Consider the following 17,611-nt stretch of genomic DNA (forward strand, 5'->3'; position numbering starts at 1 on the left):
GTGTTTAAATGTAGTGGCTTCAGCCTCTGTCAAGCTCAGAAGGGGATGGCAAGCGACTGGTAGCTTGACAGCGATGTGTTGAGACCCATTAGGACAATATAAAATATTAAGACGAGCTCTTTAATTTCATTGAGTTAAATCGAAACAATGTCTTTTAGTGCTCGTGGACTGATAGCCAGGTTACTGGCAATTATCATCCCGGCCATAGTTTGAGGATTTACGGGTAGGATATGCCTCCGAATCGTGTGATGCGTCCGAACAGCAGCATGTGCTGGTTGAATGTCATCGCGCCATCTATCACCTTTTCCAAACATTCTCATCAAAATTGTAAATCTTCACTCTCCGTGTATAGATCTAGACAGACTTGCGGAACAGGCTGCAGGGCAACAGTTTGACAGCCTGCATGAAAATAAGCATAAATGGTCCGCACTTGCAAAAGAGTGCAATTAGGGCCCTTGTTGTTTTGCACTTTCTTTTGCACTTCAGTGTTGTATAGTTTGTATAGCCTAGTGTTTGTTAAACTTGCACACATTAATTCACTGTTCTTGTTTCAGTTGTTATGTTGTTTAGCACTTTTTAACACATATTTGTACATATTTGTATAGTGTTGTATAGGCCTATTATAAATTAAAATTGCACATTGCAACTGTTATTTTGATAAATAATTGTTATACATAATTTTATAAATAATTGTAATTAGGGATCGACCGATATGGATTTTTTAGTACCGATACCGATTTTTTTCCATCAGCCTTAGCCGATGACCGATACAGGCTGCCGATTTTCTGGAGCCGATATTTGGAGCCGATACTGCTTTTATTTTGCTCCCTCAATTTACATCATACAAATGACACATAATTACACAAATGATGATAACAAATGTTATAAGTCTCAATTTAAAAAAGGAACATTTATTGAACTTATGGATGAGTGCACTGGATATGGTTAACTGTGCAAAATGCTTTCATCAACATCTTACAACACAGCCTTGATGATGCGTTGCTTGCTGACATATTATAAGACATAATTCAAGTCATCACAAAATGTCCTTTGTCAACACATTTAAATAATTTAAGAAAACAATAAGCCTGAAAAGTAGCTATTGAAATAAAGTGCTTGATTTGTCATTTTAGACTGCATGGTTTAAATTTTTCTATGTCTATATTTTTCTAAAAAAAGCTGCCAGATTTGTCAACCACAGAACATAAATCAGCAGAGGAAAATAACGTGGAAATAACGTGGTGTCAGATGTTTCTGTTCTAAACGGCATCAACGTAAAAAGGTATAAAAACGTATCTCTCAAAGTTTTAAAATCTCTCCTTCAGGTAGCGCAGCACTCTCATATCGCTGTGATGCTTGTGTCCCACTGAGTGAGACAGACCAGACGCACACACAAACTTCTGTTTGGTAGCTGACAAACCACCATCGAATTGGATTGATAATGATAACGTTAGCAAACGGCTCTAAACAACTAAGGCATACACGGTATGTCTGGTACATGATAAACGTTAACACGAATTAATATTCAACACGTCTCTCATTATTAAATCTCTATCACTGCGATGGTAACTCCGCCCCGCTCGAAGGGAGAGGGGGAGGGAGACGCACACACCACACGCGTCCAAAACTCAGCCAGGTGGTCGCTGAATAAAACTCCCACAAATATCTCGGAACAACGTCGGCATTACTTAATCATATGATTGACCAGTGTTCGTAACAGCTACCGCTAACGCATGCATACGGATAGCCTACAACTTAGCTATTTGCAGCTCCCTAAATACAATGGCAAGCATGTTTTATAGAACAGGCATTCAGGGAGGGAGACATACACACACACACACACACACACACACACACACACACACACACCACACGCGTCCAACACTCAGCCAGGTGGTCGCTGAATAAAACTCCCACAAATACCACGGAACAACGTTGGCATTAGGCTACTTTCATATGACCAGTGTTTGTAACAGCTACCGCATGAATATGGATAGCCTACAACTTAGCTATTTGCAGCTCCCTAAATACAATGGCAAGCAGTTTTATAAACGATCATTAACTGCCACGGAATTCTAGAATACTGCACCCCCTCACTGCCAGAACAACATTCTAAATCCCCCAAAAATCTGCTGGATATTGTCAAACTGTGTATAAAGTACCTGTTTTCTGGTTTTACACTACTTTTTGATAGCTACAGTCAAACAACAAAGGATGTTACACCACTGCCTCTATTTAGGGCTCCAAAAAACATTGTGTACTGTATGTCATTGTGGCCATTACAAACAGCAGTTGCACAATACAATTTGTAATATGTACTAATGAATTATCACCTCAAAAACACACACAATACTATTCATAGGAAGATATGTAATTTAATCAATTAATAATATATTATTACATACTCTAAATATGCACACATCTCATTACATCATTACAAAATGATTGAGTAGCAAACTTATAACATACAGCGTGACAAACGGTAGGCGGTTTCAATTTGTCAGACACCAAACAGGACGAGGACCACAAAAGCGTCACGTTAGAAAGTTTATTTAAGGGTTGGGGGTTACAGGGGTTTCAGGGGTTCCGGGAGTTCCAGAGTCTGCGTGTGTGTTCCCCCCAATAGCCGAGCAGCAATGGCAGGAGCTGGATGATCCGGGAAGTCCTGGGGAAACACACACACAACAACAGCAATTGAAACGAAGCAGCAGTACAGTCAAGGGCTAGGCTGTATTCAGTAGAAGAGAGACGGAAGGCAGGTCAAGATTACCGGGCTGGAGATCAAAGAAGTAGTCGAGCGGGTCTGGGTTCACAGGCAAAGAGTCAGAGTCGTTTTTCCAAGACAGGCAGGTAACTGGTGCGGGTTTGCAGACGATCTGACAAGTGTGGACTGAAAAGCAAGGCTTTATATACAGGGCATGATGAGTGGTGAATGCAGTGCAGCTGGTAGGTAAACGAGGGTGAGGCAGAGCAGAGCAGGAACAGGTGGAGGTCATCAGACTTCAATCAGCTGTTACCAGGCAGAGAGAGAGCTCATGACAGAACCCCCTAAGGGGGACGCCCCAGAAGTCCCCAAGAGTGACACCACGCCCGGAGGGCGGAGGGGAGCCGGTGGAGGGCTAGAATTCCTCCCGGCGGTCCGAGTGAACATCCGGAGGGGAGCTGGAGGGTCGTGGACAGAAGACGGGACAGGTACCGAGACAGGGTCAGGGTCAGGCACAGGACAGGAAGCCGGGCGGGCAGGGCGGTTAGGGACCCCTCTGGGGGGGGCCCCTACGGGATTGCAGATTGATCAGGATGCAGGCGGTGGAAGTCGGGCGATGAGTGTCCGTCCACAATCCGACTGGCTGGCACCCAGGTTCTCTCCTCAGGCCCATAGCCCTCCCAGTCGGCGAGATACTGGAGGCCCCTACCTCGCCGTCTGGACCCGAAGCAGGCGTCCGAACGGTGTACACCAGCCCACCGTCCAACGAGGGGAGGAGGAGGAGGAGGAGGAAGCGGCACGGGACCAGCGGGCTTTCATGCGTCGGCTTGACTTTCAAACATGGAAAGTAGGGTGCACCCTCATGGAGGTTGGCAACTGGAGCCGGACTGCGGTTGGGCTGATGACCCTCTGGATAGGGAACTGGCCGAGGAATCGAGGTGCCAGTTTACGCGATTCCACCTGCAGTGGGAGATCCTTGGCTGACAGCCACACCTTCTGGCCAACACGGTGGCGGGTGCCGGGCGATCTTCGGGCGGTTAGCCCCAGTGGCATAGCTGACAGCTGACTTGAGTAAATGCGTGGCACGAGCTTGTGACCAGGTAACGACGGCAACGGGCGGCATAGGCGAGGGCAGACGGGCAGGACACATCTCCCTCCTGGCTGGGGAACAGGGGGCTGGTAGCCATACACACACTGGAAAGGTGACATACCAGTGGCAGAGCAGGTGAGGACTTGTGAGCATACTCTATCCACGCCAGTTGTTGTGCCCAAGCCTGGGGTTTGGCGAGAAACCATGCACCGCAGCGCCTTCTCCAGCTCCTGGTTTGCCCGCTCGGATTGACCATTGGACTGGGGGTGGAACCCAGAGGTGAGACTCACTGTGGCCCCTAGAAGACAGCAGAACTCCTTCCAGAATGTGGAGGTGAATTGCGGACCTCGGTCAGAGACAACATCCCTGGGCAGCCCGTGTAGACGGAAGACATGATCAAGAACAGCCTGGGCAGTCTCTCTGGCAGATGGCAGTTTAGGGAGGGGAATGAAGTGTGCCATCATTCGGTCATCACCACAGTGAGAATGACCGTCATCCCACCTGATGGTGGGAGGCCAGTTACAAAGTCCAAGGAGACGTGGGACCAGGGTCGTGTGGGCACAGGCAAGGGCTGGAGTAAACCAGCGGGGGGCCGAGTGGAGGACTTGTTCTGATTGCAGGTGGGGCAGGCACGGACGAATTCTCGGACATCCCTTCTCAAAGCAGACCACCAGAAGCGCTGGGCAAGGAGATGGCAGGTGCGGGCGGAGCCCGGGTGGCAGGCAAGGCGGGAGTTGTGTCCCCACTGTATGACCCGGGACCTCAAATTCTCTGGGACAAAGAGACGACCGTCTGGGCATGCACTGGGACTGGGATGGTCACGGAGGGCCTCCTGAATTTCCTCCTCGATATCCCAGGTCAGGGCAGCTACAATACGCAGGGATCGGGCAGAATTGATGCAGGTTCCTGGGAAGGGGCGTCATCCTTATGAAACTGGACGGGAGAGAGCGTCCGGCTTGATGTTCCGAGAACCTGGGCGGTATGACAGGGTGAAGTTGAATCTGGTGAAAAACAAGGCCCAGCGGGACTGTCTGGGGTTAAGACGCGTTTGGCGTTTGGATGTATTCGAGGTTTTTGTGATCGGTCCAGACCAGGAACGGAACTGTGGACCCTCCAGCCAGTGACGCCACTCCTCCAGGGCAAGCTTGACTGCCAACAGCTCATGGGTCTCCAACATCATAATTGCGCTCTGCAGGTGAAAGCCGGGAGAGAAAAAATGCACAGGGTGCAACTTGTTGTCCTCCTCTGCCCGTTGAGAGAGTATGGCCCCGACTCCCACGCCTGAGGCATCCACCTCGACAACGAACTGCCGGTCTGAACCGCATCTGGAGGATGGGGGCAGTGGTGAACCGGGCCTTGAGGGTATGAAAGGCTGTGTTGGCCTCTGGGGTCCAGGAAAAGGGGTGTTTGATGCTGGTCAGAGCTGTGAGGGGAGCGGCGACGAGCTGTAGTTCGGATGAATCTCCGGTAGAAATTGGCAAACCCGAGGAATTGCTGCAACTTCTTCCTATTCCCCGAACTGGCCAGGAGGTAACTGCCGAGACCTTTGCGGGGTCCATCTGGATATTGCCTTCAGCTTAATTTATGTATCCCAGGAACGACACAGTCTGAGCGTGGAACTCGCATTTCTCCGCTTTGACATAAAGGGAGTTCTCCAGGAGCCGTGAAGAACCAGCTGGACATGACGAAAGTGTGTTCGACAGAGTTCTGGAGAAAATTAAGATGTCGCCCAGGTACACGGCGATCAATTTATTCAGCATGTCCCGCAGCACATCTTTCACCAGCGCCAAATGGCATTACCAGGTACTCATAATGGCCGGTGTGGGTGTTGAATGCAGTCTTCCACTCGTCACCCTCCCTTACTCGGACTAGGTGGTAAGCATTTCTAAGGTCCAGTTTGGTGAAAATAGTGGATCCCTGGAGCAACTCAAAAGCAGAGGTGAGTAAAGGCAGAGGGTACCGGTTCTTCACTGTGACATCATTCAGACCTCGATAATCAATGCAGGGGCGAAGAGAACCATCTTTCTTTCCCACAAAGAAGAACCCGGCACCAGCTGGCGAGGAAGACGGGCAGATGAGTCCAGCTGCCAGGGAGTCCCTGATGTAATCCTCCATAGTTTTTCTTTCAGGAGGGGATAGTGAGTAGAGGTGACCTTTGGGTGGAGCAGTCCCAGGGAGGAGATCAATGGCACAGTCGTACGGACGGTGTGGGGGCAGAGATGTGGCTTTGGTCTTGTTGAACACCTCTCGGAGGCCATGGTAACATTCAGGGACATTAGAAATGTCGGGGCAGTGCTGGGGGTACTGAGCCGGGGGCAGCGCAGGCAGCACGCAAACAGGTCAGGTGGCAGGCATTTCCCCACTCTTTCACAGTTCCGGAGGCCCAATCGAGGTGAGGATTGTGGAGACGGAGCCAAGGGTAGCCCAGGATTAGGGGTTGGCCTGGGGAGCTGAGCAGGTGGAAGCGGATGGTCTCTCGGTGGTTTCCTGACACCATCATTGAGATGGGGGCTGTGATGCTGGTAACTGTGCCAGTGCGTGACCGTCCCAGGGCCCGGGCTGGAACAGGAGTGGACAAGCGATGGCTTTCCAAGCCCAGCTGACGAAGCAAGTCCTGTGTCAATAATGTTTGCTTCTGCCCAGAGTCCACCAGGGCTGCCAGGGTGTGGGTGGAATCAGACAGGTGAAGACAGACTTGGATGAGGGGTTTACGGCTGATGGAGGGCGGAATGTTCATTGAGCTCATCCGATTCCTCCTACATCTGGTGAGCTCCGCCTTTGCTGGACAGGTGGCGACTTCGATGACCATCACCACCACAGTACAGGCACAAGTTGGAGGTGATGCGTCGCTGGCTGCTGCTGCAGGGGTTAGGGAGGCGGGGCCGATCTCCATCGGTTCAGACTGGTCCGGCTGGTTAGGCGGTGTGGCAGGTGCGACAGAAGGGCAGTTGGGACACTCCGTGTGCTGGTGGATGGACTCTGGCGCCCTCTCTCGACGACGGACCTGGATCCTGCGGTCGATGCGGACAGCCAGAGCAATGGCTTCATCAAGAGTGGGGGGTTGATCATGGGAAACCAGCTCGCCCTTTATGTAGTCCGCCAGGCTGTGGAGGAAGGCATCCACCAATGCTTCCATGTTCCAGGAGCTCCGACTTGCCACAGTTCGGAAGTCAATGGAGTAATCCGCAACAGTCCTTCTGCCTTGGCGAATACTCATCAGGGTCCGAGATGCCTCGGCTGTGGTGGATTCCAAATCGAATACCTTGAGCATCTCCTCTGCGAATAGGTTGAAGGTTGCACATGCTGGGGTCTGGCGCTCGAACTCCGCCGTTCCCCAGAGTCGAGCTCGGCCCGTCAGGTGAGTGATCACGTAACCGACCCTCGCCCTTCAGTGGCAAAAGTCCTGGGTTGCAGGGTAAACTGGACCGCGGCAGCTCGTCAGGAACGCCTGCACCTGGGTTGGGTCGCCGCTGAACCGCTCTGGGTTGCCGATCCTGGGTTCTGGGGCTCCGGCAGCCACGGCAGCAGTGGACTGGGCAGGAGACTCGGGTGCTGGGCCGGTGAGCAGGCTGGCTGGGGCTGGGCCGGTGGGAGCAGGCAGAGGAGAAAGGTTGGTGAGAAGTTGAATGATCATTGCAAGTTGTTGCTGTTGCTGCTGGAACTGCTGAAGCTGTTGGTAGGCGGCTTGAAGTAGGGAGGCAGTGTCAGCAGTGTTGCGGTTTGCCTCTCTCTCAGTCTCTTCCAGGCGTTGCATGGCGGTGGGTGGTTCTGGTTCGTCGGTTTCCATGCTGGTTCGACCGTGCGCTGGGTCCATGTTTGGTCAGATCGTACTGTCAGACACCAAACAGGACGAGGACCACAAAAGCGTCACGTTAGAAAGTTTATTTAAGGGTTGGGGGTTACAGGGGTTTCAGGGGTTCCGGGAGTTCCAAGAGTCTGCGTGTGTGTGTTCCCCCAATAGCCGAGCAGCAATGGCAGGAGCTGGATGATCCGGGAAGTCCTGGGGGAAACACACACACAACAGCAATTGAAACGAAGCAGCAGTACAGTCAAGGGCTAGGCTGTATTAAGTAGAAGAGAGACGGAAGGCAGGTCAAGATTACCGGGGCTGGAGATCAAAGAAGTAGTCGAGCGGGTCTGGGTTCACAGGCAAAGAGTCAGAGTCGTTTTCCAAGACAGGCAGGTAACTGGTGCGGGTTTGCAGACGATCTGACAAGTGTGGACTGAAAAGCAAGGCTTTATATACAGGGCATGATGAGTGGTGAATGCAGTGCAGCTGGTAGGTAAACGAGGGTGAGGCAGAGCAGAGCAGGAACAGGTGGAGGTCATCAGACTTCAATCAGCGCGTGTTACCAGGCAGAGAGAGAGCTCATGACACAATTCAGATAAATCAGGTAGTCTAACAAACAGTGACATGTTAATCATGTAGTACCATGCATGTCATTATTTATGCTGTTCCTTTGCAATTAAATTCAGGTCCAGAAAGGTTTAGAATGACTAAACATAAACACCCCTGTAGTAATATTGAACAATAAATATGAATGATAAGTTCTTTTTGCTAATTGAGGGGCAGCCGTGGCCTACTGGCTAGCGCTTCAAACTAACCGGAGGGCTGCCGGTTCGAACCCTGACCAGTAGGAACGGCTGAAGTGCCCTTGAGCAAGGTGGGCGCTTCACCTCACTGTGTGTTCACTGTGTGCTGAGTGTGTTTCACTAATTCACGGATTGGGATAAATGCAGAGACCAAATTTCCCTCACGGGATCAAAAGAGTATATATACTATTGGTGGTATTGGTGACAAACCAAGATACTTTGCACATGTCAATTTGCAGATCATAAAAGAAAAAATGTCCACCTGCTGGGGTGTTTTTTTAACATCTGCAAACAGTAAAGGACTGACATAGGCTAAGTTCTTGTGAGCACACTAACAGCAGAGACCAGTGTTGTGCCCGGGGAGCAACCTATATGTGGCCACAATACTCATGTTCTCTGTGATTAATTTCCTATTTTGCCTTTGAAAACACATTGGATTAGATCCATGTTTCATTTGAGTATACAGCTACATGTAATAACTGTTGAAGTGAACAAAAAAGAACTCTGAACATCTTTTGGAAACTGGTGTACTACTAGCCAGCTACTTGCTAGCCAGCTACTAGCCAGTTCAAGTTTTGTATAGATTTCTAAAAATGAACAGTAAAACCTCTACACTGGTAGAGATTTGAAGAAATAAACAATATCAGTTCAAGTTTTGTATAGATTTCTAAAAATGAACAATAAAACCTCTACACTGGTAGAGATTTGAACAAATAAACAATATCAGTTCAAGTTTTGTATAGATTTCTAAAAATGAACAGTAAAACCACTGCACTGGTAGAGATTTGAACAAACAATATCAGTTCAAGTTTTGTATAGATTTCTAAAAACGAACAGTAAAACCTCCACACTGGTAGAGATTTGAACAAACAAACAATAAATATCAGTTCAAGTTTTGTATAGATTTCTAAAAATGAACAGTAAAACCTCCACACTGGTAGAGATTTGAACAAACAAACAGTAAATATCAGTTCAAGTTTTGTATAGATTTCTAAAACTGATTGGAAGAACTAATCATTTGAACTGATTGAAAGAACTGATCCTTTGAACTGATTGAAAGAAGGCTGATTTAACTGATTGAAAGTGCTCCTAGACGACCTAGGCTGGTAGTGGTGGATGCCTGAGATGGAGGATTCTGTAAAAGAAAAAAAAAACTATATTTAGAGAAGAAAATTCAAACAAAATGGAACATTTTGGCAAATGTCTACATTTATAGTCATTAGCAGTGTAATTTAATGTGCATAAATAACTTTTATATAATCAATAGTAGTAATTATTACGTTGTATGAAACAAGGAAAATGCATTTCAACATGTGCATATTAAAATTAATGTAATTTACCAGATACTAGCAGATACGCATACCAGATAGCCTACTATAATAAGCAAACAACATCTCACCAGTGTTTGTACACAAGCTTTGTATGGTACATCTCAAAGCAGTCAGTGGGGCACAGCGCAGGGTGGTCTGGACAGGTCTTGCAGAAGAAAGGTGTCTGCTTCCTCCCTCTTCGTGCGTCATCTGGTCTTCGCTTCCGCGTGGAACAAACTTTGCAGTCCGGACGCGATTTCTCGTGTTGTCCGAGAAAGTGTCGACCAGTGAGACGCACGGGCACTAACGGTGTGCTGATTGGCCTGGGAGGAGGAGTGAGCTCAATTTGCCTCCGTCTCAGTAGCCCCTTCACCACAAGCTCGCGGAATCCAGCCGACTGCATTGTATTGCCACTTTCTTTGTGCAAGATGTAGGTATTCACAAGTCGCGACCTCTCGCGCGACATATGATGGAACAACCGATGGTACCACTTCATTGCACGGTGTTGGTAGCTGTAATAGGAGCATAGCTGGTCTCCGCTGATCTACCCCTCCCATGAAGCGGTTGTAGTCCTCCACGCTTTTGGCTTGGCGAAAAGTTCTGTAGCCATCAGGCCCTTTGCTACGCGAATCGTTTGGTGATAACGAGATTATCGTGCACTGTGGAGAGGGCGGTGACTGTACCAGCATCATGAAAAGACGCCAGTTAAAAGTGGGCGTTTTTCAAAAACACAGGGGCGATCTGAAGGCGCGTTTCAGACCATGGAGTTGAGGGGCATACCTTTCCTGTTCACACGAACAGTTCCACACGCGCCGGTGTTTTGCCGGTGAAGCTCTTGGAAAAGAGCGGGTGAGGTGTAGTAGCTGTCAGTATACAGAGTGTGTCCCTTCCCCAAAAGCTTGGCTTCCCTTAGCAAGCCAACAACTGAACTATGGCCAATACCCAGACAGCGATCGTAGTTGAAGGCCCCTCCAGTATAAACGCGCCACAGGTATGTGTAATTACTTGTCGGCCTGACAGGACAAAATTCTTCAGACCAAACCGGTGTCTTTTATTTGGCACATACTGACGAAAAAACACCCTTCCACGAAATGAAACCATGGACTCGTCAATGGACAGGTGTTCGTGGGGGTAGTACTCGCTCTGAAAACTCTTCAGGACTAGATCCATAAGTGGGCGGATTTTAAAAAGTGGATCATCAATCTAAATTGCATATGTATCTTACATGCATACGTATATTTACTGATTCTATCTTTGCATGGATTTTGTAACTGTAAAAAAATCAAAATAAACCATGGGAAAAAAAAAAAAAGTGGATCATAACCCGGCTGACCTCTCTCCAACCTCAGAGAGTTGTCATTGAAGTGGATGCAGGAGGACAAGAGCTGAAAGCGGTTCGCGTGTCATTATCTGGCTTAAATTTGGTGTCAAGCCCAGTGAATTTTGGGTGCTCCAGTAATCTGAGATTTGAGGCTTTCTAGTCAGACCCATGCTGATCTGAATGGCCAAAAACGCCTCCATCTCAGAACGATCAGTGGGCTTATAATCACGTAAACGTGAGTGACTCGCTAGCTCGGTGGAAGCTAACGCCTCAGCATAGCGGTTTGTCTCAGCCACCATGAGATCAACAGCACAATCGCTGAAAAAGGCTTTAAAAAAAAGGTATGGATCACTACAATCCCAAATTCTCTGCGGACCAGGTCGTGGGTTGGTGTGTACAAGAGGGATCCTCCCATCAGATCGCTTCCTCTCCCCCTCAGTGGCCACCGTCTTGCCTGTCACATCTAGCCACTCCCGCGGGACGTCTCCCTCACCACAGCCAGTGAAGTCGCTGGCCTCGGTGAAGTCGCCGGCCGCTCCTCCTTCTTCGACTCCCTCCTCGTCCTCCCCTGGACCACACAGGACCCCCTCCAAGTCCTCCTCTCCAAATCCGAAAAACTCATCGCCGTCACTGTCCCAGTTGAAATTAAAACTCTCCTCCATGGTCATAAATTCACGGTACCGCAATCGCAAACTCTCTCTATGTGCTAGCTAGATAGCTTGATATTTAGCTGATGCTAATTTGTTTCTTGAAGTTTGTGAATGACGTAATTAGCATATTTGTGAAATATTAACCAATCGTGATCTGTCTAGAACATGTTTACTATCATATCAACATAGCAACAGCACAGTAACGATGTTTTAATTGGCTACATGTTATCGCGGCAATGATGATGCTCCTTGGGCGCACATATGCACCCTTGGCATTCTAGAACACACTCATTGTGGGCGCATATATGCACCGTTGGCAGTAAACGGGTTAAGCGTTAAAAAAAGTAGCCTACCTATCTATCATTCTTGTTTTCCATTTGGACCCACAAACTTGCTTCCACCTTCAAAGTGTATGGCAATATTTCAGTCAAACAGTTAAAAGATGCTTTGAAAGTTTAAAGTTTACTGTTGTCTTGAAGAGCAGGCTTTCAGCACTCTGCTTGTGGGGGAGGGGCAGTCTGCACGTGAATTGCAGCGTCTCCAGCAACACAGAGCTGCCTGTGGACGCCTGTATGTAAATTATTGGGGGAAAAAAAACTATCGGGCGAATGCAGCGGCTTATCGACCGATGTCGATACACGTAAAAACGCAAATATCGGCCGGCCGATATATCGGTCGATCCCTAATTGTAATATGGCACAAACAAATCAACACCCCCCCTCCCTCCTCCCGACAGCAAACCTCACCTACCATCTTGACTTACAAATTTTCTGCGGGAAACCCTGACATGCTATGGTTAAAGAAAAGGAAGGAAATATAAATGCAGATAAAGCTTGAATGCAGTCAAAAGCCAATTTCTGCCAATGGGCCACTGGGTCAACACTTGAACACATGAAAAGGTACCCATGACCAGTGGTCTTTTCTTGACCAAAGGATGATGCAGTGGATGTTGGTAAAGAGGAGGTTCTCTTTATTTACTCCAGACAAGTTGCTAATTGAACCAGTGCAGACATAATTACAGTATAACTTCCACTTAAAAAAAGGAAAATAAAAAGTGGCACTCGTATCGGTTTGAAAAAAAAATGGTATCGAGACATCCCTAGTAATCAGAAATAATTTGTAGTAATAGAAGAAGAAAAAAGGTAGTAATATCTTTCACAATTACTTTCAGATGAGTTCAAAATCCTAATGCCTGACACTCCACTTGTCATTATCTTCAAAATGCTGTAACGTTTGATCTAGGGCACATAGACACAAACTTGTACGTGTTTTGTAAACTTTAACTGATTGGTAATCATTCCAGATGTGTTTTGTAGAGATGTATAAAGTTTTATTTTTACCCTAGATGTTAACATGCACATGATCTTCCCCATATAGCACTACATTTAAATTTTTACATGTATTCATTTAGCAGACACTTTTTATTCAAAGTGACTTACATATGTCACTTATATTACAAGGGATTACATTGTCCCTGAGCAACTTGGGGTGAAATGCCTTGCTCAATATGACAATAGTGGAAGCTGAGAATTGAACCCACAACTTTTCAAACTACTGCATGCTAACCCAGCTCGTTAACCACCATGCTACCACCACCCAATAGAATAAAACTACTGAATGCTACAATTATGGCAGGAATGCTACAATTATAAATATATAGCCAACAGCTAGCCAGCAGCTGGCATCTATCTAGCTCAGAGTTCAAATGTCTTGATCAGAAATCTTTAGTATTGTTGTCAACATGTCAGTACCAATAGTAAAAAAATCCCAGCAACTTTGATAACGAAACGGTCTACATATTTAGCATTAAGAGAAGATGTTGGATTTTTAGTTGAAATATATTTACATGAATAACTTGCTCTGAAACGCCTTTGATCAATTTTTTGTTTTTGTTTTTGTCTCTCTTGCATTGTTTTCTCCTTACTTCTCTTTTGATCAGGATTTGAGACACCAATTCCCCAGGAAATATCCAGTGACCAGTTGACCTCTGAGAACCTGAGTGCTGCTTTAGATCAAAAGATTATCTCACCTAATCGCCTCTTTTGTGATAACAGCTCCTATGCCGGGGCTATTGTAGGTTTCCCTGATCTGATGGTGAGTTGCTGAGAGTGTTCCAGCTTTGGTTTGATTTGAATTTTGTATTGTAGAAAGCTTTATTTGTGAATGTCATAGCATTTCTACAGTTGTACATGTTACAGTAAGCATTTGATTGTCATCATAGCATTGAGAACATTGTTTGTGTACACAGAGTTTACTAAAAGAAAGGTTTTGAACAACTCTCAATGCTCATGGTCATGTGTAGAGACACTGATGACATTTCGATCAAAGTTTGATGTTGTGTCGAGCCTTCTTAGTATTTTAAAAATAGCGATTTTGATGCGATCTTGTATCAAAATAGTAGTGCCCCTAGGATTCCCATTCAAAAGGCCATTTCACCTGAAAACGTCAATGCGGACAAGCTTAAAAGTGGCGCTTTGGACGTAATTATTCTTTAAAAACGAAAGTTTGACTCAGGTACGTTCAAAAAAACACCCTAGGATGCATTTTGGTGAGAGTTACGCTTTAACTCTGTTTTAAGGGAAACCCTGTACTATATAAAAACTCCACATTTTCTAATAACGCTACAAAATGCAATACAACTTTAATTCATTATGGAATAACTCCCACATTTTAATGTAGAGGGTGCTGCAATTTAGGCTGAATTTATTTTATTTAAGTTGAATTTAGCACAAGTTTAATGGTTATAAAATAGAACATGTACAGATGAAGACATTCATTTGTGAGATGACTTACTGTAATAATGTATCACAAAATGCGGGGAAATTGATTACATCCTGCGGTTAGGCAGTTTATTTCAAAATGTGACACATTATTTCAAAATTCAGGAGTTGTTACATAAAGTGAAAATCTTTCAAGTTCATACAAAATGCGATGTTGTTACATAATGCAGGGGGTAGGATTGAAAGTTAGAAATGGGATTGAGCCATTGAAGCATATTTCTGGCAAATTTATGGTTATGAATATAACCTCGGATCTCTGAAGGAGAATTCTGAAGCAATCCAATTAACCAGGTCCAGAATGCCAATGAAGCTTGGAAGGGTTTACATTTCATGTTGTCCTTCAGAGAACCGAGGTTATATTCACAACCATAGATTCTCTTTCAGTTGAGTTCACTCAACGTTAACCAATGGGTTCTCCTTATTAGCAACGGTGGATAAGATTTGCAAACCAGGAAGCAAGAGCGCCTTGGTGGCGCTCGGGAAGGATGAAACTCATGTACTTGCACATTATGGTACAGAATAGGGATGGGTCATGATTTTCGAATATCCAAATAGTTGATTTAATTATAGAATATTGAATATTTGAGATTACAGAATGCAATTATTGTTTTGTCTTCAAAAAATAAAGAAATAAATTAAAGAAATTTCCCAATGTTTTAAGTAAAGAAATGCACATCCCTAGTATGGAAGTACAGCGTCCGGGGTTTTATCCTTGCACAGTGGGGGCAGATGTCAGTTAAGCAGAGGGCACAGGTCCTGCACATCCGATGCAGGGATAGCCTAACCGCATGGAGCTGGGCATCGACGGTAATCTGCCACCTTCTGGAATAAGTGCTGCATTGAGAAAGACTTTGAGCATCAGCCTTGAAAAAGGAGTTTGATGTTTTCAGTGTGAACATGGAGATGACGAGAAGCCAGTGAGGCTCGGGCAGGCGAGTTGGAGGTTTCGTCTTGCATGATTCAAAATAGTCATGATCACTGAAGAATGTTAAGATGACTAGTTTCTCTTGAAAAATCCCTTAGACAGAGATTGCTTCAGATCGAAGACGTCATCCGAGAATGACTTCTCATTATTTAACGTTGTGTGAACTCAACTGAAAAAGAACATGTATGAAAAGTATTTCAATATTTCATGTTGATTAATTCATTTTTTCTTGTTTGCAGTCGCCTAATGAGGTATTTACATTTAAAAGAGAGACCCACCTCACTGAGGGTAGGGGTGGGGATATGTTCTTTGGAGGGAATCGGCGGACAGGAACTGCTAAGAGGATGAACTGTGCAACGTTATTGATGGCAAACCAGGTGGTGAGAGCTCTGCAGGCCTCACAAGTGCCTGTTGCTGACATTTACCCAAAAGGTAAACCCATCATAACCTAGGAATTAAATCTTCTATTGACTTAACCTATTGAGTGCCAAACACGTAATATTACGTTTTTCCTTCCCATGCGTTGAGTGCCAAAAACGTAATATTACGTTTTTAGCTTTTTTTTTAATTACGAAACTAGACACTCTAATACGCCTTATATGTGATTTTGGGAACTCTGTGATGAATGGAAATGAAATATATGACGATCGAAAACTCATGAAAACGCACAATCTGGACATTTTATCTGGACATTTTATCATAACTCGGTTGCCGCTTTGGCTCGAATCAGTGACGCATGCACGTCATCTCAAAACCAGGCCATTTTCGTGGGTCTGTGGCAGTCTCGCCAGGTCTCGCTGATCACTTCCCGGAAAGTTTACAGGCAACACTTAATATTTCATGAAAGACATTATATCTCCATTTCTAGAAAAAAACAGTGATTTTGATGAAAACTAGCCACTGTTTAGCTTGGGATTTCTCAGGAACAGAGGCGTGTAGAAATACACGGTTTGCACCCACTGAGAGCTTAAAGTCTTACCTTTTAAACGAGCCATTGTATGTGTTCATAGCTATAACCCCTCTTTTGACAATGAAAAAATGGTCAAACTTTACCTGACTGTATCGACATTGACATGACACTGTCATGACACAGTTGCTAGGTTACGGGGACGCTGGCGAGACACGCCGCTCCGTCTGGCGTCATGTTTTTGTTTGTTTTTATGTAATGTTCGTAATTTTATGTAATGTCATGTTTATTTTTTGTATTGGTTTGTCTAGTTAAATGTTTTCCCTATTTATTTACGTCATTTTTTTTTATAGTTTTCGTGTTATTCTTAGTCCTTTTTACTGCTTCTAAGTCAGCTGATGTCGTTGACGTTTGTCCATTGTGAGCTTGCTATGGCTAGCTTTTGCCCTAGCTGGGCATCGGACATCCTTCCATCCATCCGTGAGCGGTGCTGCACTTCACTGTCTGGTCGAGGGGATCTCTCGGGACAGCTGGACCTAGGCTACTCTGGCGAAAGATCTGCCGCGGGTACGCCCGAGCTGTTGCTGACCCGCGAAAGCTGCCATGCCAATTGCAGACTAACGTTAACAGTGAAGAGCTACAATCTCACGGAGCAACAAACGGTCGCTGTTAAAAGTCCATCTACACGATCGCCCACTACTTCAGACTGTGCTTCCAGTGATCTCCAGTCTACAAGGCCTAACGTTAACGTTATCTCCAGACTGCCAGTGAATTCACCGGGTTGGTCAGTTGCTAAAGAACTTTGTTGGCGTTGCATGTGAAGACACAGCTCTGTGCGCAGTTTTCATGGATCATCATTGCCCTTGGACATTTTTCAGCTGGTTTGGAAATTGGACTAATTTTAACATCACTTTTCCCACTTTTTAAATATATATATATATATATTTCATGGGCACGCTGGCGACTACGCCACTCCATCCGGCATCTTTTGTCTTGTTATGTGTCTTGTTTGTGGAGCGCTTTGGGTTGCACTCTGTGCATGTTTAAATGTGCTTTAAAAATAAAACTGACTTGACTTGACCTGACATGAACCCTAACCCTAATTCTAATCCTTACCCTAACCCTAAACCTAACCCTAACTTATGACAAAAACCGAATGTCACTTAATAACAGAAGCGCTATGTCATAAACGTTTATGACTTGTTTATGACACTCTTATGTCCATACTGTCATGTAAAGTGTAACCGAAAAAAACAAATATACTGTAAGCACAAAGCTGGTCATTAGCTCATTGCCAAATTGATTAGATGGGTAACTATGCTGTAATAAGA

At 45.7% G+C, this 17,611-nt stretch overlaps 1 protein-coding gene across 1 annotated transcript in view; it reads left to right on the forward strand.

The window, feature by feature from the left end:
• Nucleotides 1-17,611, forward strand: part of vwa8 (von Willebrand factor A domain containing 8) — a 210,269-nt gene that overhangs the window by 148,731 nt on the left and 43,927 nt on the right. The window contains exons 34-35 of the mRNA XM_048239952.1: nucleotides 13,608-13,762; nucleotides 15,613-15,805. Coding sequence (XP_048095909.1) covers nucleotides 13,608-13,762; nucleotides 15,613-15,805 — 348 coding nt within the window. The remainder of the gene's footprint in view (nucleotides 1-13,607; nucleotides 13,763-15,612; nucleotides 15,806-17,611) is intronic.

Source organism: Alosa alosa, chromosome 3 (assembly GCF_017589495.1).
Source record: "Alosa alosa isolate M-15738 ecotype Scorff River chromosome 3, AALO_Geno_1.1, whole genome shotgun sequence".
NCBI lineage: Eukaryota > Metazoa > Chordata > Actinopteri > Clupeiformes > Clupeidae > Alosa > Alosa alosa.